Source organism: Ambystoma mexicanum, chromosome 1q (assembly GCF_040938575.1).
Source record: "Ambystoma mexicanum isolate Mex_15411 chromosome 1q, UKY_AmexF1_1, whole genome shotgun sequence".
NCBI classification, from domain to species: Eukaryota; Metazoa; Chordata; class Amphibia; order Caudata; family Ambystomatidae; genus Ambystoma; species Ambystoma mexicanum.
Genome location: NC_090922.1, coordinates 90,930,923 through 90,955,441, shown reverse-complemented (window position 1 = coordinate 90,955,441; position 24,519 = coordinate 90,930,923). Strand labels below are relative to the sequence as shown.

The following is a 24,519-nucleotide window of genomic DNA, read 5'->3' as shown; positions in this document are numbered from 1 at the left end:
GGCCTCTATCTGGGTTTCGTCCCCGTCATACTCTGACGTGTATAGTGCCTTGTAATATTGGCGAAAGGCCTCTCCGATGTGGGGAGAGTCGCATCCGGGGGATCCCTGGGAGTCTCTCACCTCCTTCACCCATCTGCTCCTCTGGACCTCCCTCAACTTCCAGGCTAGGATCCTATCCGCTTTGTCCCCTTTCTCATAGTATTTTTGCTTGACCATCTGGAAGCTCCTCTCCGTTTTGTGTAGGAGGAGGTCCTTCAGCTGGAGCCTGTAGTCCTCCAGCGCGGCCACCCGGTCATGGTCCGAGACCAGATCCGAGGGGGTTCTTGGCTGGAGACGGGCTGTCTTTTCCCGCTGGGCTTTCTCCTGGGCCTCTCTCTCTCGCTTCTTCTGGGCTCCTATTTTTAGAAGGGTCCCTCATAGGGTTGCCTTAAAGGCATCCCAGAGTGTGTGGGTACCCACCTCCCCGTTGTCGTTGAGTTCGAAGAACTCTGTTATGGCATCCAGGACTTCCTGGGCATGAGCCTCGTCTTTTAAGAGGGCGTCATTGCATCTCAGCGTCCTCTGCATTCACGACACCAACCCACCTCTAGGGTGACTCGGACCATGTCGTGGTCTGACCAGGGGACTGGGTCTATCCTGTATCCTGTGGCATATGGGCAGAGGGTCTCGTCCACAAAGATATAATCTATTCTGGAGAATGATTTGTGGATGGGAGAGAAGTAAGTAAAGGAGGGGACCTCCGTTCTGGGCGTCGGGATAGTATCCGCTAAGCCCAAGTCTTCATTCACCCTCCGAAAGTTGCGCGCCATAGCATCGTCAACAGGTCTGGGGATTTGGGGGCCTACTCGCTTTCTGTCAACAGTAGGGTCAAGGACCATGTTAAAATCCCCGCCCACCACCACTGGGCCTTGTGCAAACAGCTTGAGTCTGGCCCTTACTTCTTCCCAGAATTGGGCCTGACCTTCGTTCGGGCCGTATACTACTGCCGGGGTTAGGGGTGAGCCCTGTAAGGAGCCCCGTACCAACAGGTAGCGGCCCTCACGGTCTTTCTGGATGGTCTCTTTCTCAAAGCCAATGTTCCTTGCTACCAGTATGGCCACCCCTCTTTTTTTTAACCTTATAGGAGGCGTGGAAGACTTCTTCGATTCCCCCCCCTCGCAGTTTGGGCTCTTTCCCCCACGCCCAGTGTGTGTCTTGCAGGAAAAGCAGGTCCAGATTCGCCCTCCTGAATTCCCTACATATCAGGGACCTTTTTGTGGGGGTATTCAGCCCCCACACGTTCAGGGAACCCACTCCCAGGGCCGGCCGGCCGTCAGTCATAGTCTGCACTTCCCCCTCTATTGGTCAACTGCATCGCTTCATTGCTCCATTCCCGTTCCCTTTGTCGCTTCGCTTGGACACTTCTTAAACAGGACCCCAACTGAACCCCAAACCTCTTCCCTAACAAACAACCCCCAACCGCTTCGTTGCCCCCCTCCCTCCTCCCCGGCGTCCAGCCAGTCTGTTCCGCCATGTCTGGCATTTTGGCCGGACCACCATCCCCTTTAACTTGCTTTTCAAGGGGCCTCTGGATTCGGCTTGACTGCCATTGCTTCCGATTCCGGACCACCTCAACCTTCGGAGTCATTTCGCTCTCCTTCCTTCGCTGGGGAGGGCGTATTCATTTTTCTAAATTTCCTGGCCCCAGTCCTCCTTCTTCTGCCTGCCGGCGGGCCCTGGTCGTTCGCTCCGCCCGGGACAGGCCCCTTTGGTCCCCTCCGGGGAGTCGTTTCCATTGCATAATCCTGTATAGCACTTTTGATATCTTCCTCCGTAATCAGCATCGACCGCTGGCCCATGTATTCAAAGGCAAGTGAAAAGGGATAGCCCCATCTGTATTTTACCCCCTTCTCTTTCAACAGTTGAGTAAGGGGGCGGCACATCCTGCGTTTGGCCAGAGTATATGCGGAGAGGTCTTGAAAAATGGAGACTTGAGAGTCATTGTACCTAATCTCCTGGGCTTTCCTGGTGGCCTCCAAGACCCTCGTTTTTTCTGAATAGTAGTGGAACCGGACCAGGATCGATCGGGGGCCCCCCGCCTGTCCTCCCGCTCTATGCACCCGGTCAAAAGTGAGTTCTGTGGTCATTTCCTCTTCGAAGAGGAGGGCAATAATGTCTCGTACCACACGGGTGACCTCTCTCTCCGTCTCCCCCTCCACCTCGGGGACCCCGAAAAATCGGAGGTTGTTTCTCCGTTCCCTATTTTCGAAATCGTCCATTTGCCTCGACCTCTCCTCTTCCCTTTTTTCGAGGGCGGCTAGTCTCATGTTAATCTCTACCTCTTGGGTTGTTGATGTTGATTGGTATGCTTCGACCTGAAGAAGCCTGTCCTCGACCTTGTCCGCCCGTTGATCCATTTTTTCAAATTTCTGTGCGATATCTGAGCGCATGTCCCTTATCTCCTGTTGAATTGAGGCGAAGCCCCTCTCCATTGCCACCGCAGAGGGTGTCGAGGCCTCCGGGTGGGCCATTTCTCTGTCTCGGGGCGGACCTTTATCGTTGGGTCCCTCTTCGTGGTAGCGATATTGTTGCAGACTCTTTTGCCAGCTCATCTGGCGCACCCCGGGCCTCGCCGTTAGGTATGCCTGGGCTCTGGGGGGGGTGCCGCGGGGTCTCCTCACAACCCTGGCCCCTGTTGTGTTGGGGGGCGCCCACGGGGGGAGCCAACTGGAGCCTCCCCCATCTCACATGGGAAGGACTCCGCTACTCCTGGGGGGTTGCCTCCGGGCAGGCACACGCCCCGCCAGTCTCTGGCGGGGGCCTCACACCCTTGTGTCTGGCGCTGACAGGGGGCCTTCCTGACTTCGCCCACTCTCTTGTTTTTTTTTTTTCCCCTCAGCGGGGGATGGGATTCAGCGTCGGCTGAAGGGTGGGAGGCGCCCCCCCCCCCCGTGGGCGGGTTGTTGCGCGGCCTCAAGGATCACCCTGTCCTGCGCCCAGATCGCCTCCCTGGGTGTGCGGCGTGGTGGTGGGGGGGGATTCACAGCCCCGGCTTTCCTTCTGTGTGCGGGGCCTGGTCCAGGGGCTAAAATGGCATGGCGGGGGATGTGCGGGGGGGGCGCCGCCCCGGCTCGGATCTGTGTGCCCAGCCCGCGGGGGGGGTCGGCACCCCCGTCATGCAGATCGCCGGCGTGGGGGCGGAATGCCCGCTGCGGGGAGGGGGCTGCTCCCTCCCTCGCAGACTTTCACCTGCGGCGGGCGGCCGCTCCTCTCCCGGCCCCGCAGCCTTTCCAGTCGTTGGTGGTGTCTCGGCCGCCGATGCTGCTGAGCCGGTTCTCTGCTCTCCGGGGGTCCCCAGGCGCCGCTGTTTCTCTCGGGGGGTCCCTGGGGGATCACTACCCTCGCGGGCTCCTTCGGTCACCTTGTGGGGGTCGCGGGGGGTGGGCTCAGTCCCTGTTGCTTCCCGGCCTCAGCTGGAGCTCAGGAATCAGGCAGCCATTGCCTGTGCGCCCCCTGGTGGCCTCCCTCAATATGCCTTTTGATGGCTTGAGGTTGTTCGGCAGCAAGGCGGATGAAAGTTTGGAGAAGCTGCAGACCTCTAAGGCGGTGCCTAAGTCTCTTGGCGCCTCCATACGACAACCTCAGCAACACTCCTACTCGGACTCCTCTTCCTCAAGGGGGTCGTCCTTTTTCTATTCTACTCCTCATTTGGAAGAGGAAGAGGGAGCAAGGGAGCAGCAGCCAGGAAAGAGGGGGGCTGCAAACAAGGAAGCAGGACTGCAGTACCGAATGGTACAAGGTACAGAAAAACTGTAGTGAATTGCAGAGGACTGTAGTAGGCTGCAAGGCAGAGAGTCCAGAGGAGCAGGACTCAGAGCTGTAGTATGCGGCAGACAGATAGCCCAGAGGAGTAGGCCAGCAAGGAGCGAACCCAAAGGACAGGGCGTAGAGGCAGAGAGACCAGAGGGTCAGGACTGAAAGCAGAAGAGAGTAGCAGGCTGCAAGGCAGGGAGCCCAGCGGAGCAGAGCAGCAAGGAGCGAGCTTAGAGGAGCAGAGCAGCGAGGCAGGGAGCCCGGAAGGCTATGGCTGTAGGCAGCGGAGTGTAACAGGCTGCAAGGCAGGAAGCCCAGAGGAGCAGGGCTGTGAGGCAGGGAGCCCAAAATGCTAGGGCTGTAGGCAGCAGGGTGTAGCAGGCTGCAAGGCAGGACGTCCAGAGGAGCAGGGCTGTGAGGCAGGGAGCCCAAAAGGCTAGGGCTGTAGGCAGCAGGGTGTAGCAGGCTGCAAGACAGGAAGCCCAGAGGAGCAGGGCTGTGAGGCAGGGAGCCCAAGAGGCTAGGGCTGTAGGCAGCAGGGTGTAGCACGCTGCAAGACAGGAAGCCCAGAGGAGCAGGGCTGTGAGGCAGGGAGCCCAAAAGGCTAGGGCTGTAGGCAGTAGGGTGTAGCAGGCCAGAAAGAGCACTGGAACAAAGGCAGGAAAATGCAGCAGAAGGAACAGCATACAAATTCGAGTAAAAAGGGGCTGGGAGGACTCTTGATGCAAGAGACTGAGCTCCTGCAGGCAGCTGCTTAAATACCGCCCTGCCCTGTACTGAGGCAGGCTAATTGGCAGCACCTGGAGCAGCACACCTGAATACAATCTGCCTCCTCCCTCTCTGGTCCTGAGATGGTGGAAGCAGCACTGATCCCTAAGGCTTCTGGGGATTGTGGTTCCAATGCTGATAAATGGGAATGGCCAGGAATTGATAGCTGTAGCAAGGTGCATTGTGGTACATGTAGTTAGTTGAGTTAAATAAGAAGGCACCAAAGTCACGCAAATGGGAATGAAGTACCAAAGTGTGAAAAGGGGTTGTTCCAAGAGTATTCTAAAGATAAATGAATAACAAATAGTCCATGATGGTTACCAATGTGTGCGCCCGTGGCGCAGGCATGACACCTTCAGGCTCTCCAACTCCAAGACTGGTTGGTATCATTGGACCTTCAGGATGCTTACTTTCATGTGCTGATCAATCTCAAGCACAGGTAGTACCTGAGGTTCGCGGTTGGTGGGTCTCACTATCAGTTTCGAGTTCTGCCATTCGGGCTGACCTCCACCCTGAGGGTTTTCACCAAGCTGATGGCTGTAGTGGGAGCAAGTCTCAGGAGAGGAGGAGAGGGGGGGGGGTTCACGTCTACCCTTACCTGGACGACTGGTTAATCAGGGCGAGTTCACCTGAACAGGCCCAGGATCACCTGACCATGACCTGCCACTTCTTACACAGATTGGGCTACTCCCTCAATTACATGAAGTCACAAATGATACCATTCCAAAGGCTCCATTTTATAGGAACAGTCCTGGATACTTCCCCGGGGAAAGCCTTGCCTCCCGAGGTGAGAGCTCTACACATTCTGCAGATGGTAACAAAGTTCCAAAATGTACAGCATCTGCCGGCCTTCAATTTTCTGAGGTTGCTCAGCCTCATAGCATCCTGCATTTTTCCTGGTGCCAGAGGCCTGATTGAGAATGAGATCCCTTCAATGGGCCCTCAGAACCCAATGGTCTCAATCTTTAGGGGATATGACAGACCTCCTACAAGTTCCGTCTAGACTGGCTCAAGATATTCTATGGTGGACTTGCAAGTACAATATCCTCAAGGGGGAATCTTTTTTGGCAACCATGGCCAGAGATAACGGTGGTGACGGATGCCTCGCTCACAGGGTGGGGAGCCCACACCAACGATCTGACAATCAGCAGTCGTTGGTCTACATCGGAGTCCAAACTACACATAAACCTGTTGGAGCGGCGGGCAATCGGACTAGCGCTGATGGCCTTTCTGCCCTCTGTACGGTGAAAGAATGTCCTGATAATAACGGACAACACAGTGCCATGAACTTCCTCAACGAGAGAGGGGTAGTAGGGTCACTACCACTGTGCAGAGAGGCAATGCAGCTCTGGTTCTGGGCAATACAAGAAGGAATCTCTCTATCGGCAGTTCACCTAGCTGGAGAGAACAACACGGCGGCAGACGCTCTGAGCAGGCAGAGCACAGTCTCCCACGAGTGGGAGCTAACTCAGGAAGTCCTTCAAGAGATCTTCACCCTTTGGGTACCCCTCAAGTGGATCTGTTCTCAACGAATGCCAACAGGAAGTGCGAGCTGTACTGCTCCAGGGAATTTCCCCCGAGAGGCGCTCTAGGGCATGCGTTCGTAGTAGACTGGGAATTTCCCCCAGTCCCCGTGATGCCTCACGTAATCAGGAGGTTGAGAAAGTTCAGGAAAACCATGATCCTAATTGCCCCGGATTGGGCCAGGAGGACGTGGTACCCGGACCTTCTGGACATGTCCATCTGCCCTCCAATACGTCTTCCACAAAGAGAGGCTCTCCTCTCGCAAGAGGAAGGTCGGGTTCTCCATCCAGAGGTCAAGATACTCCGCCTTCACACTAGGTTTCTGAGAGGCTGAGATATAAGGATTGGGACCTCCCGGATGACGTAATGGAGATTTTGCTTTCGGCCAGAAGGCCAGCAACAAAATCCTTGTACCAGTGTCGTTGGAACAAGTTCAGTAACCGGTGCAAGGACAAGAATGTGGACCCATTCCTATGTAATACACCTTTGGTACTTTCTTTCCTTTTACACTTGGCCAATCTAGGGCTTCAGGTTGGCACAATAAAAGGATACCTGGCAGCGCTGTCTATTTTTAAGTGCTCCTCAGAAGAAGTGTCTTACTTCAAGATGCTTTTGATTGTACAGTTCCTGAAAGGTCTCAATAATGTGTACCCTCCAGTCCCATTTCAGCTTCCTGGTACTATCCCAGCACGGTCCTCAGGGCCTTCTTTCAGTTTTAATTTTTGTGGTTGATTTTGCACTTCGAGCGCATTGTTTCTCCCTCCGCCCTCCCCCTGCAGCCACTTCCTGGTCCTCACTTCCCTCCCGTCTTCCTGCCTGCCCACCACCCCTGCCCTCCCACCCCCATTGGGTGCTCATCTGGTCTTAACTGACCCTCCTGGGCAGCCACCTGCCCGGCTAAGGGCCCCTAAGGCAAAGGGTGGCTCCCACAGCTTCGGCTCCTGTGGTGTCTGTAGGGGACGCCAGTTGCCAGGCAGTCTCCCTGGTCAGTCCCACTAGCCTTCCTGCAAACTCCACCTCAGACTCTTAAACACAACTGTACTGTCCCCTGTGTTGCTGTAATACACACTGCCTCTGTATTTAATATATTTTTGTGCGCTGTGAAAAACAAGGGCTTTTCTCCCCTTTCAGGATTCTCAAACTTGGGTGATTACTGCACATTTTGGTGTAATACGCACTGCTTCTGTATTTAATATTTTTGTGCACTGTGAAAAACTAGGGCTTTTCTCCCCTTTCAGGAGTCTCAAACTTAAGTGGTTTCTCCACATATTGCTGTAATACGCACTGCTTCTGTATTTAATATATTTTTGTGCGCTGTGAAAAACTAGGGCTTTTCTCCCCTTTCAGGATTTCAAACTTAGGTGGCTTCTCACCGGTTCTAAAGTTGAGCATTCTGAGCTCTTTAACCCTGAAAGTCTCATCCTATTGCGCAACTTGACTGCCACTCGCTATCTTGTCTGCCTTCTGTCGCCAGTGTCTCCCCCTCTCCCACCTACTCTATGGTGCTCTCCGTCTCTCCTATCTTCTCTAACTGCTTCTCTATCGACTATCCTGCTCTCCTCACTACATCTGGTAGGAAGAATTTTAAAAAGGACATCCTGGTCTCCAACCCAGACCTCCCTGTCGCTGACACCTACACCAGGGCCTCCTCTAAGGAAACTCTCACTGACATCCTCTTTGTCGTGCCTTCACCTGACTTATGGACTCTTCATATGGTCTCTGTGCTCTCTCCTTTCTCCTCTTCTCCCATTAATGGTGGCACCCGTTGGGACGTCCTCCTGGCCTCCTTCCACTCCTCGAAGGTCATCATTAATGTTTACCCTAATGGGACCGTCCTGGTCCAAGGCCCTGAGGCCAACCTCCACCTCTTTGATAGACGCTTCCCGCGCCTCATCAACTTCCTTTCTTCTCCTGCTGTCCCCCCTCCCCTTTCCTCGGCTAACTTGCCTTCCCCCTCCCTCTCTGGCTCCTTCTACAACCCGCAGGGCGTACCACTGATCTGTGCCCCTCCCCGTAAGTCCTTCAAGGATGGCAACCTTCTCCACATTCCCACTTTTAACTCTCACTCTGCTGTCAAACATTCCTCTGATATCTGCCGCCTTCTTGAAGAACTTCACCTTGATGTCCTCGGTCTCACTGAGACATGGTTCACGGCCAGCTCTGTCACCAGCTTTGACACGCTCCTGCCTGACGGCTACAAGATCCTCTCTGCACCCTGGCCCAACAGATCCGGTGGGGGTGTAGCCCGTATTTTCCGAGTAGATTCCTGTCTCTGTCACTCCTACGCAGACCTATTCCTCTTTTGAATGCCTCGTCTGCTGGCTTTCTCTCCCCCCTAGCCATTCCCTTACGGCGCTACTATCGACCACCTGGTCAGATTTCTTCCTTCCTCTCTGAGTGGGCGGATCTCTCCTCCTCACTCCAGGCCTCAACTCCTCCTCACTCCAGGCCTCAACTCCTCCTCCTTGGCGACTTCAACATCCTCCTGGATGCCTCCTGTCCCCTCTGTGCACTCTTTCGCAACCTCTGCAACACTCTCTCACTCACCATTCTCCCCTCTGGCCCGACTCATTCCGCAGGGCACACTCTCGATGTTCTGATCTCCTCTGACCTCCCCCTCTCTGTCCCTCTCTCCACTCCTCTCTCCTAGAGTGATCACTTTCTCCTTTCCTCCAACCTCACCCCTCCCTACCCCCCAGGCCAAGCCACCTCCATCACTGCCACCCACCTTCTCAGTCATCCGATCCATGAAGCGCGTGTCAGTTGAGGCTTTCGCCACCACCTTCTCACCCCCTTCTCCCGCTTTGGCTGACTCTCACCCTGACACAGCCCTCTCCATGCTCCACTCTTCTATATCTGATACTCTTGATATCCTTGTCCCTGTGATGAGAATCCGCCTGAAGCCCAAAGCCAAGTGTAACTCCTGGTATGACTCAGATCTTGTCACCCTAAAACGCAAGTGCAGGGTGGCCGAGAGGAAATGCTGTGCTTCATGTTCATCCTCTGACAAACTGGCCTACCGCCTGCTGCAAAGGCAATGCCGGCTCTCCGTCCTCACCACGAAGAGAGCACATATCCAAGCCCGCGTCTCTGCGGCATCTAACAACTCGGCTGAACTCTTTAAAATATACAAGGAACTAGCCAATCCTGCTGGAGTCTCTACCTCTCCTGTACTTCCCAGGCCCTCTGCACGGCACTGGCTTCTCACTTCATTTCAAAAACACAGGACATCTTGTCCTCACTCTCTTCCTATCGCCTCCCTCCCTCCATTCCCTGCTCTTCCTCTGGCCCTTCTGTAGCCACCCCCCCTCCCTCCTTCTCTGCCTTTCCTCTTTTCTCTGCATATGAGGTTTCTAGACAAGTCTGATCTATGACAGTCTTGTCGAAACAGGTTCACCCCTGTTCCTCCAAAACTATCAAGGATCACATCGACTACCTGGCTCCTGCCCTGGCTGATTTCTGCAATCATCCCTTCACCACTGGAGTCTTCCCATCCCCCCTGAAGCACTCCCTTGTGCAACCTCTTCTTAAGCAACCCTCTGCAGACCCCTCCTGCCCAGCTAACTATCGCCCTATCTCCATCACTCCCTTCTTGGGCAAGCTCCTGGAGAAACTGGCCCTCTCCCAGCTTAATCTCCACACTGAATCTGTTGGTTGTCTCGATGACCATCAGTCAGGCTTCAGAGCTGCCAGAAGTACAGAAACTGCTCTCCTGAACATCTGTGAAGACCTGCTCTCCAACCTTGACTCCAACGCCCCGTGTGTCCTCATCTTGCTTGATCTCTCTTCTGTCTTTGATACTGTCAACCATGCCATCCTGCTCAACCGTCTCTGTGATAACCTGGTCAGGCTCTGGCGTGGCTGACCTCTTTCCTCTCCGACCGACCCTCCCAGGTCCAACATGGGTCTACCTGTGGTGTCCCCCAGGGGTCTAACCTCTCTCCCTGGCTGTTCAACCAATACCTGGCACTCTTAGCCCCCCGCATCACCGCCCTCTGCCCCAATTTTCAGTGCTATGCGGATGATACCCAGGTAATTTTCAGGCTACCCTCTGCCTCCTCCGCTCCTTCCCTCATCTCTGACTGTCTTTCTGCTATCCACGAGTGGTGTGCCACCAATGACCTCTGCCTCAATGCCAGTAAGACTGAGATTTTACTCATTGTCACACCCACTTCCTCCTTCCCTGCAGCTCTCTGGCCGGCCTCTTGGCCCTCTTCCTGCTCCCACCTGTAAGGCTAAAATCCTCAGGGTCATCTTCGACTCCACACTCACCTTCTCCCCTCACATCTCTGACGTCTCTAAGAAGTCACACTACCAACTACACCTCCTCAGGGGTATTCTTCCTTTCCTCTCCTTCCCCCAGAAGCTCACCGTCTCCAGAGCCCTGGTTCTCTCTAGGCTGGACTATTGTAACAGCCTCGATCTAAATCTTCCTGCCTCTACTCTCCGTCCTCTGCAACTTATCCAGAACAGGACTGCGAGATTTGTCCTTGGCCTCAAGCCCAGGGATCGTGTCTCTCCAGGACTGAAATCTCTGCACTGGCTCCCAGTGGCTGCGAGGATTAAGTTCAAAACCCTCTCCATTGTCCACAAGGCCTACTGAGGCCTGGGGCCGCATTACCTACAACTCTCTCTTCCCAAATATCTTCCTTCTCGAGCTCTTCGCTCATCCGCCTCCAACTCCCTCAGGGTCAGTCGCTTCTCCAAGCAACGAGTTGGTGTTAGATCTCTCTCTTCAGCAGGGGCCTCCCTATGGAACAGCCTTCCTGCCTCCCTGAAACTTGAGGAGAGCCATCTCCGGTTCCGGAAGCACCTCAAAACCTTCCTCTTTGCTTCTGTATTCTCTTCCACTCTCCCCTGCTGAATTCATGGCTGAAACTGCACTGATTACCTGGCCACCTGTTCTGATCTCGGGCCCAGGCACACCTGCACTGCCTCATTGGCAACCCCCGCACCTGTGGACTGTTACTCTGTATCCTAACAGTCCTCCACCAGCACTTATGTTGCTCTTACCTTGCACTTGCCACCGTCTGGTCTTTTTATTTATCTTATTATTCTACTATCCCTGTACTGCACTTTCCCCTCTCCCTTCCCCCACGCACTTTTACCCTACCCATGCACTTGCGCGATCTGAATGACACCTGGCCTAGTAGGATCGTTGTCTGTCTTCCCTCTGTTCCCCTCCCTTGCCTCGTCGCGCCTCGAAACACGTGTGTATAGGCGCGTTATTGATGCCATATCATATCATATCTTTCATAAGGACAAGGTTATTCTTAGAGTCAAACTCTCGTTTTTGCCTAAAATAGTCTGACTTTCACCTGTTGCAAAAAATCACCCTGCCTTCTTTTTATCCTCCTCCTCATGAAAGTAAGGAGGAAGAAAGACTACACAGACTGGACCCCAAAAGGGCTCTCAGTTTTTATATCGCTAGATTAGCAACATTTTGGCAAAGTGACCAACCTTTTGTTGGATATGCTGGACGTAAATTGGGCCTACCACTAACGAAACAGATATTAGCCAGATGGATAATTTTGGCAATTACCAAATGTTACAGATTAGCTGGAAAAGAGCCTCCAGATGGGCTAAGGGCTCACTCAACTAAGGGCATGGCAACTTCGACGGCTCTCCAGAGGGTGTCCCGGGGCAAGATATTTGTGCAGCGGCCACCTGCTCGTCTATGCACACTTTTGTGAAACCCTATTCTCTAGATTCCATCTCATTGCAAGGAGGCCTATTTGCAAAGGCCGTTCTTCATACGGTCCATGATAAGTATTATCTAGTACTCCCTCCTCCAAATGTATACTGCTTTGGGAGTCTATCTAAGATGAGGAATATGCGGGAGGACACAATCCATTCGAAGAACAAGTTACTTAGCAACTGTAACTTACTTTCGATTGGATGTTCCTCCCATGTATTCCTCATTGAACCTCCCAGCCTACCCCACCATACAGTTTACGTCAATTGCACTCCGAATTCCTTGAGAGCTTGAGGTCTAAAGAACGCCTGGTCAACTACTGAGCTGGATATATCGCAAAAAAGAACTGAAGCCAACGGGCGCAGCTCGAGCCCTTTATACTACGGATGACGTCGACACTCGGCGGCATCCCTCGAGGGACATCAACACTGCGAGCTAGAGCACAGCGCACCCCCCCCTAGTGGAAATTTGACTGCCGAAGCAGCAAAGCTGAAGATACAAATATATCTAAGATGGGAATACATTGGAGGAACATCCAATCGAAAGAACCTTACAGTTGGTAAGTAACTTCTTCTTCTATGATAAACATAGATTCAATCAATACTGTAAGTCTAATATGGTAGCTATCTTTTGAAGAATCCTCTGAATGCAATACATAGCTACCCTTGAAATTCCTCTAAGTGCAGTACAATGGCTAACCTTCCCAATTTGTCTAACAGCCCTACATATGCTACCTTCACAACTCTTCTAGGTGCAAAACATTGACTAACCTTCTCCAGCATGGGGTCTGGCATGGATTCACATGCTCATTAATATTCCCCGTCGTCAGGCTGGGAATCCTCGGTAAAGAAAAAAATCAGTTTGTTTCATTTCTGAATTGTCTTTCTCCAACAACCAATCACTGAGCTCTGGGTCATACTGCCCCCAGCCAATGACTGCCCTCTACCTAAGCCCCTCCTCCGACAGTCATCTTCAGATTTTTACGGCACGTTCAAGTGTTGGGAGTCATCGTGTTTAGCTCTCGAGCTTTTACTGCGTTTTTTCGCTTTTTGAAAGAGTTTACTCTATTTTTCAGTCAATTGCGCCTTGTGCTCAATCGATAAACCTTCCGATTAACGGGGACCCATTTTTCAGATTCTTCAGCGCCCCTCAAGGGCAGATTTTGTTGAGTTTCTTCGTGGAGGCTTTCAGAAGAGTCTTCAGGCCTGCGCCGCGTGGACCTTGTCGGAGGAGAAGAAGGATTCAACCCTGCTTTTCAAGCTTTGCCCCGACTGCGGTTTACAGAATGTCTTCTTGGACGACAGACCTTTCCAGTGCATTTACTGCCTGTACCCGATGCACAAGGAGGAAGATTGCACATTTGGTCAGGAGATGCCCCCTCGCACACTGAAGGATCGGCCTAGGCGGCTGAAAGATTGGCTCCAGGCCAAGGCCCCTGCTCTGGGTGGGTCCCAGGAGCATGCCTCTCCCGGCTCCAAGAAAGCTGAGCGGGCGTCTAAAACCTTCGAGGGCGCCCCTCCTGTGGGGTGCAACCGAAAGCTAAGCACTGCAAGTCCACTGCCCCCGGGAGCGCAGTTTCGGCAGGCTCCCCGGCGGCCAGGGCACGTCTGTCGTCTCCGGCGACTTCAGTCACCAGCCAGCGCTCAGGATCGTCATCCAAGAGGAAGTCGGACCATCCGGACAAACTCAAGTAGAAGCCCAAGACCGACCTGCCGGAGAAGGCCAATGGGGATCGGGGCGCTGACCCTGCCTCTAAGGAGAGAAGGAGAGGGCCAAGCAGACGCAGAAGGCCAAACAGGACAAGGCACCGGTCCTGACCGTGAAGGCCCAGGTGCACCCTGGCGAAGGCCCAGCCTTCTATCAAGGGGGTAGTGGCGTCTCTCGCGAAGGCTGCCGAGGCGGATCTGCAGTGCGCAACCCCCGAAGGCGAGTGTATCCCTTCCTCCCAGGAGGGAGGCTGCGTTCTGGCCCATAGATAAGACCCCGGAGAAGAAGATGCCGGTCATCTCCCCGAGAACGTCACCTCTGTATGCGAAGAAGGGGGGGTGTGGAGGTCCTCCAGGGCACGGATATCTCCTCAGAGGAGGAGCTAATCTCCCTTCAAACCATCCAGGAGGAGGAAAAATGTCAGGAACAGGCTCTGAGACGAGCGCGCCAATGAAGGCGACGACGAGGGCGACAATGGCGCGGATACCATCGAGGAAGAACAGCAAGGTGACGAAGGCATGGCCATGCCGGCGTCCCAGTTGCCTATTCCGCCTCAGCTACCACCCCCGCCTTAGCTGTCGACTAGAGATCTCTCAGTGGACATTCTCTCTACAATGAATACCCTGGTCTCTGAGATACAGACAAGGATGCGTATAGCACCTGTGGTCCCGCCCGCGGGGTCGGCCGACCCTCTGGCGACGGAGGAACCACCGGCCAAGAAGAGGAAGACGCACCCTCCACCTCCTTGCCACCTCCCGAGGGATGAGACAGACACAGAAACGGCCACAACGACAACGGGTACGGATGACTACGGTGGGTTGGGAGAACTCCCGTCACCTCCTCCCAGGTGCTTCCCACCGGACGAGATAGGCTTGTTTCACTCGATGATCTCCAGAGCTTCAGAACTCTTCCAGCTTGCTCCAGAGGAAAGGAAGGAGGGCTTCTTGTGTACCAGCGCTGCAAGGCAAAGAGAAAGACCATCCTCTCAGTCCCACTCCTGGATGACATTTGCGCCCTCATGAAGAACCCTTCTATGGCCCCGGCGAAGAGGGATCGCATTCAGAAGAAGTACAGGGTGCCGGACTCTGCGCCAAAGTGCTTGCGAGCCCAGCCTTCGTCAGAATCTGTGGTATCGGCAGCAGCCAAGAAGAAGTCGTCGGGCGCTTCTTCATCGGCAGCGTCCACCCCTCCGGACAGCGAGGGGAAGAAATTAGATGCCATGGGATGACGGGGTTATCTACTCTGCGGCCACTACCGTCAAGGCCGCCAACGCCATCGCAGCGCGCTACGACGAGAGCTATGGTTCAAGATTGCTCCCATGCTGGACTTCCTCCCTGACGACAAGAGTTCAGAAGCGTTGGAAATTCTGCAAAAAGGCGAGGTGGCGTCGGACCACGCCATCAACGTGGCCACGGACATCGCCGAAGTGGGGTTCAGCCAGATGGGCAACATCGGTTGCCTTCGCTGTCGTGGCTGGCTCAATGCACCCAACTTTCGTCAGGACGTTCAGTCGAGGGTGTTGGACATGCCCTTTGACGGAGACAACCTCTTCGGGAAGGCTGTAGATGAGTCTCTAAAGGCCATCAAGACGGACACCGAGATGGTACGTGCATTGGGCACTCTCCAAGAGCGACGGCCGTCCTTTTGCCCTCAGGAGGCAAATCCCATGGATCTTCCAAAGGTTTCAGTCGGGGCTCTTCTTCCTACCGCCAGCCCTCCTGCTCCTCGGCCCAGGAAACGAACAGCGGCCGTTCCAAGGCTTTTGGAGGAGGATGTCATCATCACCAGGGACCCCAGGGCGGCCCTTTGATGTCCAAGCAGGTTTGAACCGGCTGTGGCGTCGGGCCCCCACCCGTGCACAGTGGTGGGTGGTCGGCTGGCGAACTTCATCACTGTGTAGAAGTCCATCTCTACCGACCGTTAGGTGCTGTACGCTCTCGCCCACGGGCACACCCTGGAATTTCAACAGAAGTGTCCCCGAATACCACTGGTGGCCTGGCAGGAAAACCACATCCCATAGCTGCTGCTGGAGGTGTTGGCCATGCTACAGAAAGGCGCGATAGAGCTTGTCCCAAAGCGGCTCCGGGGCTCCGGAGTGTACTCCAGGTACTTCCGTGTGAAAAAGAAGACTGGAGGCCCATCCTCGACCTCAGTCGACTAAACAAATACATAAAGTCCCAAAAGTTCTGGATGGTCACTCTTCAGCACGTGCCCGGACAGCTCGAAGAGAGAGACTTTCTGTCGTCGCTGGACTTGGAGGATGTGTACTTCCACATCCAAATTCACAAGGGACACCGCAAGTTTCTGTGCTTTGTCGTTCAGTGGAAGCATTACCAGTTCAAGACCCTTCCCTTCGGACTGAAGTTGGCGCCAAAGGTTTTCACCAAGTGCCTGGCACCGGTGGCTGAGCATCTGCGACAACGGATCCTCGTCTACCCTTACTTGGATGACTGGCTCATCCGGGCCAGTTCAAAGGACATCGCCTTCGAGGACATGGCATGGACCGTCCGCCTACTGACGGATCTGGGCTTCTCGGTCAACTATGCAAAGTCCTGCTTGACTCCATCGCAGGATCACTGTTTCTGGGATCCCAACTCAACACAGTGTCGTGCCTGGCGTCACTATCGGAAGAGAGGATGGCGGCCATCTTGGACATGGTGCAACGGCTGTTAGCACTGAAGAGCACCACGGTGAGGACAATCAAGTCTCTGCTCGGCATGTCATCATCATGCATCTATCTCATCCGACTCTGCAGGCTACGGATGCATCCCTTCCTCGACGGCCGTTGGATACAAGTGTCAGGAAGCTTCCAGGACAAGATCACGCTCAACGAGGACTTTTGTCGAGCGATAAGGTGGTGGGTCGCGCGAACCCATCTGTATGGAGGCGCAGATTTCCAGACCCCACCACACCAGGAGACAGTCACAATGGACGCCTCCCTGGAAGGATGGGGAGCTCACACTGGGAGTCTTCACGCAAGAGGCGTGTGGCTGCCGGAGGAGAAGTCGTTGCACATCAACATGCTGGAGCTTCGGGCAGTGTTTTGGGCCCTCAAGTCCTTCCTTCCGTCCCTGAAGGGCAAGGTGGTGCGGCTCTTCATGGACAATACTACCACAATGTTTTACATCAGGAAGCAGGGTGTCACCAGATCCCCAGCTCTCTCCAAAGAGGTGCAGGACCTATGGCACTGGGCCGTCGCGCAGGGGATGTTCCTCATTCCTTTTCATCTGGCAGGAGTAAAGAACACTGTTGCCGACTCTCTCAGCAGGGAGTTACGTTCTTGCCACGAGTGGGAGCTTCGGTAGGACCAAGTGGACAACCTGTTCCACAAATAGGGCAATCCCCAAATCGATCTGTTTGCAATGGCAGCGAATACCAAGTGCCGGAGGTTCGCCAGCAGGTTTCCCCAGCCGGGGAACATGGGGGATGCATTCTCATTCCCCTGGGAATGCCTCTTTCTGTATGCGTTCCCTCCTTTTGCTGTTGCTTCTTCGACTCATCAGTTAACTCAGACAGTCCCGGTGCAGGATGATCCTCGTTGCGCTAGCATGGCCGAGGCAGATCTGGTACCCGGACCTTCTCAGCATGTCAGCGTCTCCAGCATGTCAGCGGCTCCACCAGTCAGGCTGCCAGTGGTCGCGGATCTTCTCGCAGAGGGAAGGAGGCACCATTCTTCACCACGACACAGGATCTCTGAACCTGAAGGCCTGGCTCCTGCAGCATTAGAATTCCATGGCTACGATCTCCCAGGGGACTGCAAGGAAGTTCTGGCCAAGGCTAACAGTTCTTCTAAGTGTGATACATTGGCTAGCCTTCATAGTTCTTCTAGGTGCAGTACATAGTGTGATGAATCCAATGGAGTTATCACTGATCCCCGCCCCTGACGTTGACCTCCCATGTAGCAAGGGGACGTCAGCCACTTCCTGATCCTGACCACGGGGTGGTTTTATGAGGGGGGATCACATAGGAGGAGACAACTACGGGGGAGAAGTTTAGGCTCCATTGGTTAATACGCGGTATCCCCGTTAACCGCGAGAAAGACCCTTTGATAACCAGATTCGTAATGGCATATTGTCATTCCAGTCAGGCCTCCACCTTTGGCCCAAACGCCCACAACTCACACATACCACCTTCTGGTTCTAATGTACCTCATTGTAAACATCCTGAGAAAAATTATTTGAAAAGCAAAAGCCAATAACATTCATGGACTCCAATCTCCATAATCACTTGGCTACTGAGACGAGAAGGAGGATGAGAAAGTTTGTGCAGAGTGACCCATTCTCAAAGTACAATGCACAGGCTAGTTGTTTTGCAAAGCCTACGATGCACTGAACATTTAAAGATGGTGTCCGCACTACAAAGTTGAGCAGCGGGCAGGAGAGGACATTCAATCCAGACAAAGCTTCCGAACGCAAGACGCGCAGAAAGGCTTACCAGGACAGAAGGGATGCTGCAAACGAGCAGGAAAAGCCGATGAGAAGTTAGGAGCTGCACAGAAGCTCCTGGGTATGAAGGCGCTTTGGGAAACAATGTTTACATGTCCATAATGAGAGAGCAAGCCAGCGTGTTACTGCGGAGCTGCACAGGACGCTGGGGAGATTGCTGCTCACTCCAGAGTGGGAAGCGGACAAAGCAGCTGTTCCACAAAGGCGCAGGCAGAGTCAGAGACGCCAGGAGAGACCATTGAGTCTACCCACGCAACTGGGCACCCCTGGCCGTTCTGACAAGTGCACCAGCCCGCATTTGATAAATATGAGACCGTTAACCATGAAAAGAGCATAACAAGAATATTTGACTACAGTCAAGCCAAAATATTATCGCAATACTCAATAAGAAGAATGTTTGTATGCAGAAAAGACACAGTGCCAAGAGAAAACCCAACCCAGTACAGGGGCATGAGATGCCAGTGTGGGGGAGAAGTTTAACCAAGTGCTACCTTTGGCAAATACACCAAGTACCTCACGGAATAATCATTTTTTGAATAACTAAGGAACTGTGAATCAGTTCAGAGAAGTCCTCGGAGGCAAGTACACCAGGCAATTGAAGTCAAGTAACGATTCCTGGCAGGAGAGTATACCGGGGGATCTGAAAGGATCTATAAACAAATCTTGGCAGGTGAGTATACCAGGTAATTGAGATTGATTAAAGGAACTATAAAAGAAACCCTGGCAGGTGTTTATACCAGGGGAAAAAGATTGAAGGAAGATTCCTGTCCGGGAGTACACCAGGCAATCTGCAAAAGAAACCTTCAGAAAGACTGTTGCAGAACATGTGTGTTGGAATTATTATTAGACTTTGGTGTTGAACATTTTTGACTAACATTCAGAAAAAGACATTTCCTTGCACACTTTGATTTGTTTTAGTGTGAGGGCCAGGATAGGACGTTTTGGACAGGATGGCTTTTCAGTTACAGACTTTCTGGCAAATACTGATCCTTAGTTTTCAATTCCACTTAGAATAAGGCCAGTTAGGCAGTTTCCCAACCTGTTTTTTTTTTGTTCAATAAATGTCTTTACTTGAGAATGTGAATCCCTTGCGTCTGACTCTCGTTTCTGGCCACTCACAATAGGCTAACCTTAACAGTTCTTCTGAGCGCAATACATTGGTTACCTTCCCCTCCTTCTAAGTGCAGTACATGGGCTAACCTTCACAATTTTTCTAAGAGTTAGAGTGGCTACCCTACACAATACTTTAAAGTGTAATACATAGGCTAAACTTAGCAGCTCTTCCAAGTGCAGTACATAGACTAACCATAACAGATGCTTCTAAGTGTGATATATTGGCTAACCTTCACAATTGTTCTAGGAGCAACAGAGTGGCTAACCTTCCCAAATCTTCTAAGAGCATTACACTGCCTACCCTTGAGGATTCTTCTATGTACAGAACATTGGTTAGCCATCGCTATACTTCTAGGTGCAATACATATGCTAACTTTACAATTCTTCTGTGTGTAAGACATTTGCTGGTCTTCATGAATTCCATAAGTGCAATACAATGTGCAATGCAATGGCTAACTCGGAGCACAGTGGAATTCAACAGGAGGTGGTAGTATAGAAGTGGCAGGATTTTTCAGAGAACAGTCATGGATGTGTTTCCAAACCTTACCAGGTTGTAGCTGTAGTTTCCCGTATGGCTTCTGGGGAATGGGAGCACCCCGGCACAGAGCTGTTCTTTGCTGTAACCCTTCGCTGACTGCATGTGCAAGGTTGCTCTGGGAGGGCCTCTGAAGAGTAAGATTCCGGTCACATCGGCAGGGGAGCGGGACCATTGGAAAAGCAGGGAGGGTAGGAACACAGGGAAAGGAAAGCAATGGATGCACAAACAAACATGGAACGAAACGATATAAAGTTGCACATGGTAAAAGCACACGATTGAAAAATAATGGAGCGGAGGAATAACGTGCAATAGTTATCCAAAAGTGTCAGCGTTGTGCAAATCAGCTGAAATGTCTGGGATGTAGATAACTGCTTTTTACAGTCCCCAACTACAATGGATGATGCAGATTGTTTTTGTGATTTTCATTTTTGTTCAATGTGTGACAGTGTTCTTTCAAATTTTCCTTATTCCTCTCTTAGGGATGGGAACAACTGATCATGTTATCGTATTGGCTTCAACAAACCGCGCTGACATTCTAGACAATGCTTTGATGAGGCCTGGACGGCTGGACAGACACATCTTCATTGACCTTCCCACACTGCAGGTATACACAAACCATCAGGAAGATGCTAATGCGTTTTAATATGTAAATAACATCTGATAGATGCTCTTCAAACTAGGGCCTGTTTTTCAAGACAGATTCATACGTCAATAACTCCATATTTATAATTCATAAATCTGGGTGCTCAATGGCTGATGTTCTGCTCATTATGGGGGTAGCTGTTAGGGAGAATTCTCTGTTTAGGCTGAATTTCCCTACCTAGTGAGTCCCCCAGCAGCTTTGCTGGATTTCTGGGGTTTATTTTTTTTCTCCTGCCAAGAGTGAGACTCTTTTACCCTCACTCTTGGACATGTTGAACTGTGTTATCTTGGACAAACCTTGTGTTGAATGGGCTATGGGGTCTTTTACTCCATAGGGCCTCATGTATTTTTGTGATGTGGGTTACACAGCACCCTCTGTGCCGTGACCCAGGGGTGTCCTAGGGACTCCCCAACATAGACTCCATACCCTGGGACTGACTACTGTCTCCCAGGGCATGTAAAGTCACCAAAGACTTTGCTAGTCTTGAATCCTGAACAGAACCAGTACAAACCATCATATTGTGGACGTACTGGCTGGGGCAATTCGATTGCCCCAGGGTCTGTTAGTCGAGGGGGCACGTCTCCGTCCCCCCTGATCGAGTTTTGGCTGGTGGCAGTGGAAACTACGTTTTATATTCGACCGCGAATATTTTCCTATGGGATTTCCCATTGTTTTAGGCTAACACATTTAATTATTTATTTACGGTAGCCTTAAACATACCGCCGGTTTATATATTTATTTTTATAACTCCGGTTGGGACTTTTTGCCAAAACTTGATTCTAAAATGGCGTTGGTGTTCGCCTCTGTAACTCTGACCCAAAGTGGAGCCCTTTGTTCCACTTTTGGCGGGCTTCTCCACAGAAGCCCTCCAAAGTGGTGCCACTCTGTCTGGGGTACTTAGGAGGGGTGGAGGGGGATTTAGGCACCCTGGACTGAGTTACCTTGGTAACTCAAGTCGCACTCCGTCCTGATTGGCCCAAGTGGTGAGCCGCCCGGCTCACCACTTAGCATGTTTGAGTGACAGCTAGGCTGGGTGAATGGGGGTTTGCTGCATAAAAGCAGGGCTTTGGGGACTGGAACTTCAGAAGTCGCCACAGGACCAAGAATCCGACGAGGGAAGAGCTGAGCCGACCTGCTTCGACGACACCACCCGGTGGAGCCCTGCTGAACCGTCTCACCACTTTTTCCCGACGACCGAGGAGAACTCTTAACAGAGTGGCTCCTTCCCTTGACTGGTGGGGACAACCAGTTTTCGCCTTCTTTTCGCTTCTCGAGGTATCTCGTGGCCGCCTTGCCAGTGCCAAGCACCCCGGCAACCGGAACCCCACCACTTTTACCCCAACCACGAAAGTCGGTACAACCCTTCAACCGGAGGACTCCGCGGTTGGTTTCTTCCCGGGCAGTGCAACGACCCTCTTCTTCTGCTCTTCAGCGAGAACTTCTTCTCCCCTGACCGACGTCGAGCCCTGCTGCCACTGCCTGGAACAACTGCCACCGCTGGAGGATCCTTTCCGCTTAAGGTACCGTGTTCCGCCTGGCTTCCCTTGCTACCGACTGTACGGGGTAGATTTAGCCCCCGGCTTTCGAACCTGGGAGTGCCTGGGACACCCTGGCTAAACTTTCTAAGCCACTCTACACTCTTTTCTAACTCTTTGCAAGACTTTGAATCCCTAATAACAGTGTGATCTTGGGCACATTTTCGCTCCGGCTACTCTAAGAGTGGGCCCTGCCTAGTGACTTTTGCTCACCTGTGACTTTGTGCTTCTTTGAGCCTATTGCAAGTGTTCTGGATCTTAGAGTGGTGTGTTTAACCCATTTCTGTTTCTTTTTACCCCTTTCCTTAACCTACTAGAGTGTCATCTAACGTTAAGCGCTCACCTCTGTTTTAATTATGTGGTGTTAACTTAGAGTTGTCTAGATAGGAGTAAGGGTTGAAACTGCTTTCATCATAACTGTGTTTGAAGTGTTGTTACTATACTTTGCTAGAGTGTTTTCAACTTATGTGTGTTTTATAAATAAATAACTATATACTTTTGAAACCAAGCTCTGGTCAGTGTTTGCTTGTGCTATTGTGTCTGAGGACATATTGTGTATACTTTGCATACTGTCTAACTCTTCTTGAGGGAAGTCTGACTGCTCAGCCACAGCTACCAGGTAAATCTGGGTGGTACAGACTGCTACCAAGTGGGTTTACTGCTATACCTGTAGTCTTAAATCTTTTGCAGTGTTCCCCAAGGGAACTGCACAGGTTTCTGCCTAACACTGGTGTACAGCGGTGGGATTTGTATTGAGTATACATTTTATTGTGCTTTAGATACCTTAGTGCAACTAACCACAAAGCTTAGCACTGTAAAAGTAAAACCTCTAACATGTCAGTTATAGAAAGCTATAGTCAAGAGTCCCTTGCAGCCAAAACTGCTGATTGTTTAAGAGTGCTCTGTAAACATAAGGATCTCCTGACTAAGGGCAAGAAAATGGAGCTGATTGAAAGATTGTTAGCTAACCAAAGTCTGGGTGATGGTTCAGAGGAACCTACCACTCCAGCAACTGTAGATGACAGTGTTGAAGTTAACATGGAGCAAAATGTTGATGATTCTGAGGAAGAGTCAGAAGAGGAGGGTGAGGCTGTTGTAACTGTCCCCCCTAGGCCTCTGCCTGCTCTACCTGCTGTGCCTACTGGACCTTTACCAGGTCCCACATTTAGTCCTCAGTACTTTGAACTGGAGAAAATGAAGCTAGAATTGGAGTATAAGAAACTTAATGCTCAAACTGACAAAGAACTAAGGCTAAGGGAAATGGAGCTCAAGTATGACTTAGAAATGAAGAAATTATCTGTTGAGAATGTTTCTCTCTCTGGCTCCTCTAGAAGTTCCAGTCCTAAAAGACCCCGGATGCCTAAAGAATTGGTTGGTATGTATGAGCCTAAGTTGGATGTGTTGGATTGGTTGTCTCTGTTTGAATATAATCATGGGCTCCAGAACATCACAGGAAATGACTTACTCACCTGGTTGTTCTCTAGGCTCCCCCCTGTTGCAACTGATGTGGTAATGGAGTTGGGGGAGGAGGATAGGAAGGACTATGAATGTGTGAAACTAGCTTTGATAGCTAGGTTTGGGAAGACCCCTTCCCAGTATCTTAAGAGGTTTAGGAGCCTCAAAAAGCATGATGGTACCCCTTGGGCTACCTGGGTGAGTGAATGTTTGAAAAACTTAGAGGGATGGATTAAGGGTTACAAGGTGAACACTTATGAAGGTATGAAGAATTTGTTTATGTTGGAGACTATTTATGATGCCTGCTCTCCTGAGCTCAGACAACACTTGGCTGATTCCAGGGAATTAGATTCCCGGAAACTAGCTAAGGCTGCTGACTTGTGGGTTGCCAACAGGGCCACTCACAAGGATTCTGGGGTAACTCAGAAGAAGGATGGGGAGAAACAGCCTAAAAAAGACTCCAAAGAGAATTCTAATAATTCCTATCCCAAAGAGGGCCCCAAACCACAAAATAACCAGGGTAAGCCACATGGGAAACCTAGTCAGGCTACTGTACCTTCTGGCCACAAGCCAGAAGGAGGTCAGAACAAGCCACCCTTCCAGAGAGCATTTGGACAATGCTATGTCTGTCAGGGTACTGACCATATCAAAGGAGATCCCAAGTGCAAGGGTAAACCTGCAGGGATCAGCACAGTCTCCTTAGCCTTCACTCCTGAGGATGAAGTACAGATGGCTAGTGCCCACTTTGAACTCTTTGCTGAAGAACCCTTGGGTCTTCAAGCAACTGTAAACTTAGAGCCTATGGGTCTGGTTAGTCCCCAGAATAGGGTTGTGTATAACTCCCTACCTGTTAACTCTAAGGTGTATTATGTGGACAGTGTTCTTGTCAATGGCCAGGATACTCCTGCCAGGAGAGACACTGGGGCCAGCAGAACAGTAGTGGATGAAAGCTTCTTTCAACCTGAGGATGTGGCCAAAGCACCCAAAGGTCCCACTAAAATGTCTGGAGGCCCTGTCCAAATGGTTCCTATTCTACCAGCCCTCATTCAGTGTAACAACATGACAGTGAGGATCCCTGTCAGTGTTCAGACTGAGGTACCTGGGAAGGTCCTGTTGGGGAATGACCTAAGAACTCTAGGAGTAGTGTCACATACCCCCAGGCCTCCCAGTATGGAGAAGCAGAACTTAACCAAATTGGCTAGACAGGCTACCTTGAAGGACCCTTCTAAGCCTGTGGGACCCTCTACTGAGAACCCCACTACAAGCCCTGGTGTTAGTAAGTTGACCTCTAACCCAGGCACATT

The 24,519-nt window shown here is 51.9% G+C and overlaps 1 protein-coding gene across 1 annotated transcript in view; it reads left to right on the top strand.

Annotated features, from left to right (window-relative positions):
* The window catches only part of SPG7 (SPG7 matrix AAA peptidase subunit, paraplegin), a 980,080-nt gene that overhangs the window by 528,708 nt on the left and 426,853 nt on the right, over positions 1 to 24,519 (top strand). Inside the window, exon 10 of the mRNA XM_069635587.1 lies at positions 20,062 to 20,186. Within this exon, the coding sequence (XP_069491688.1) occupies positions 20,062 to 20,186 (125 nt within the window). The remainder of the gene's footprint in view (positions 1 to 20,061; positions 20,187 to 24,519) is intronic.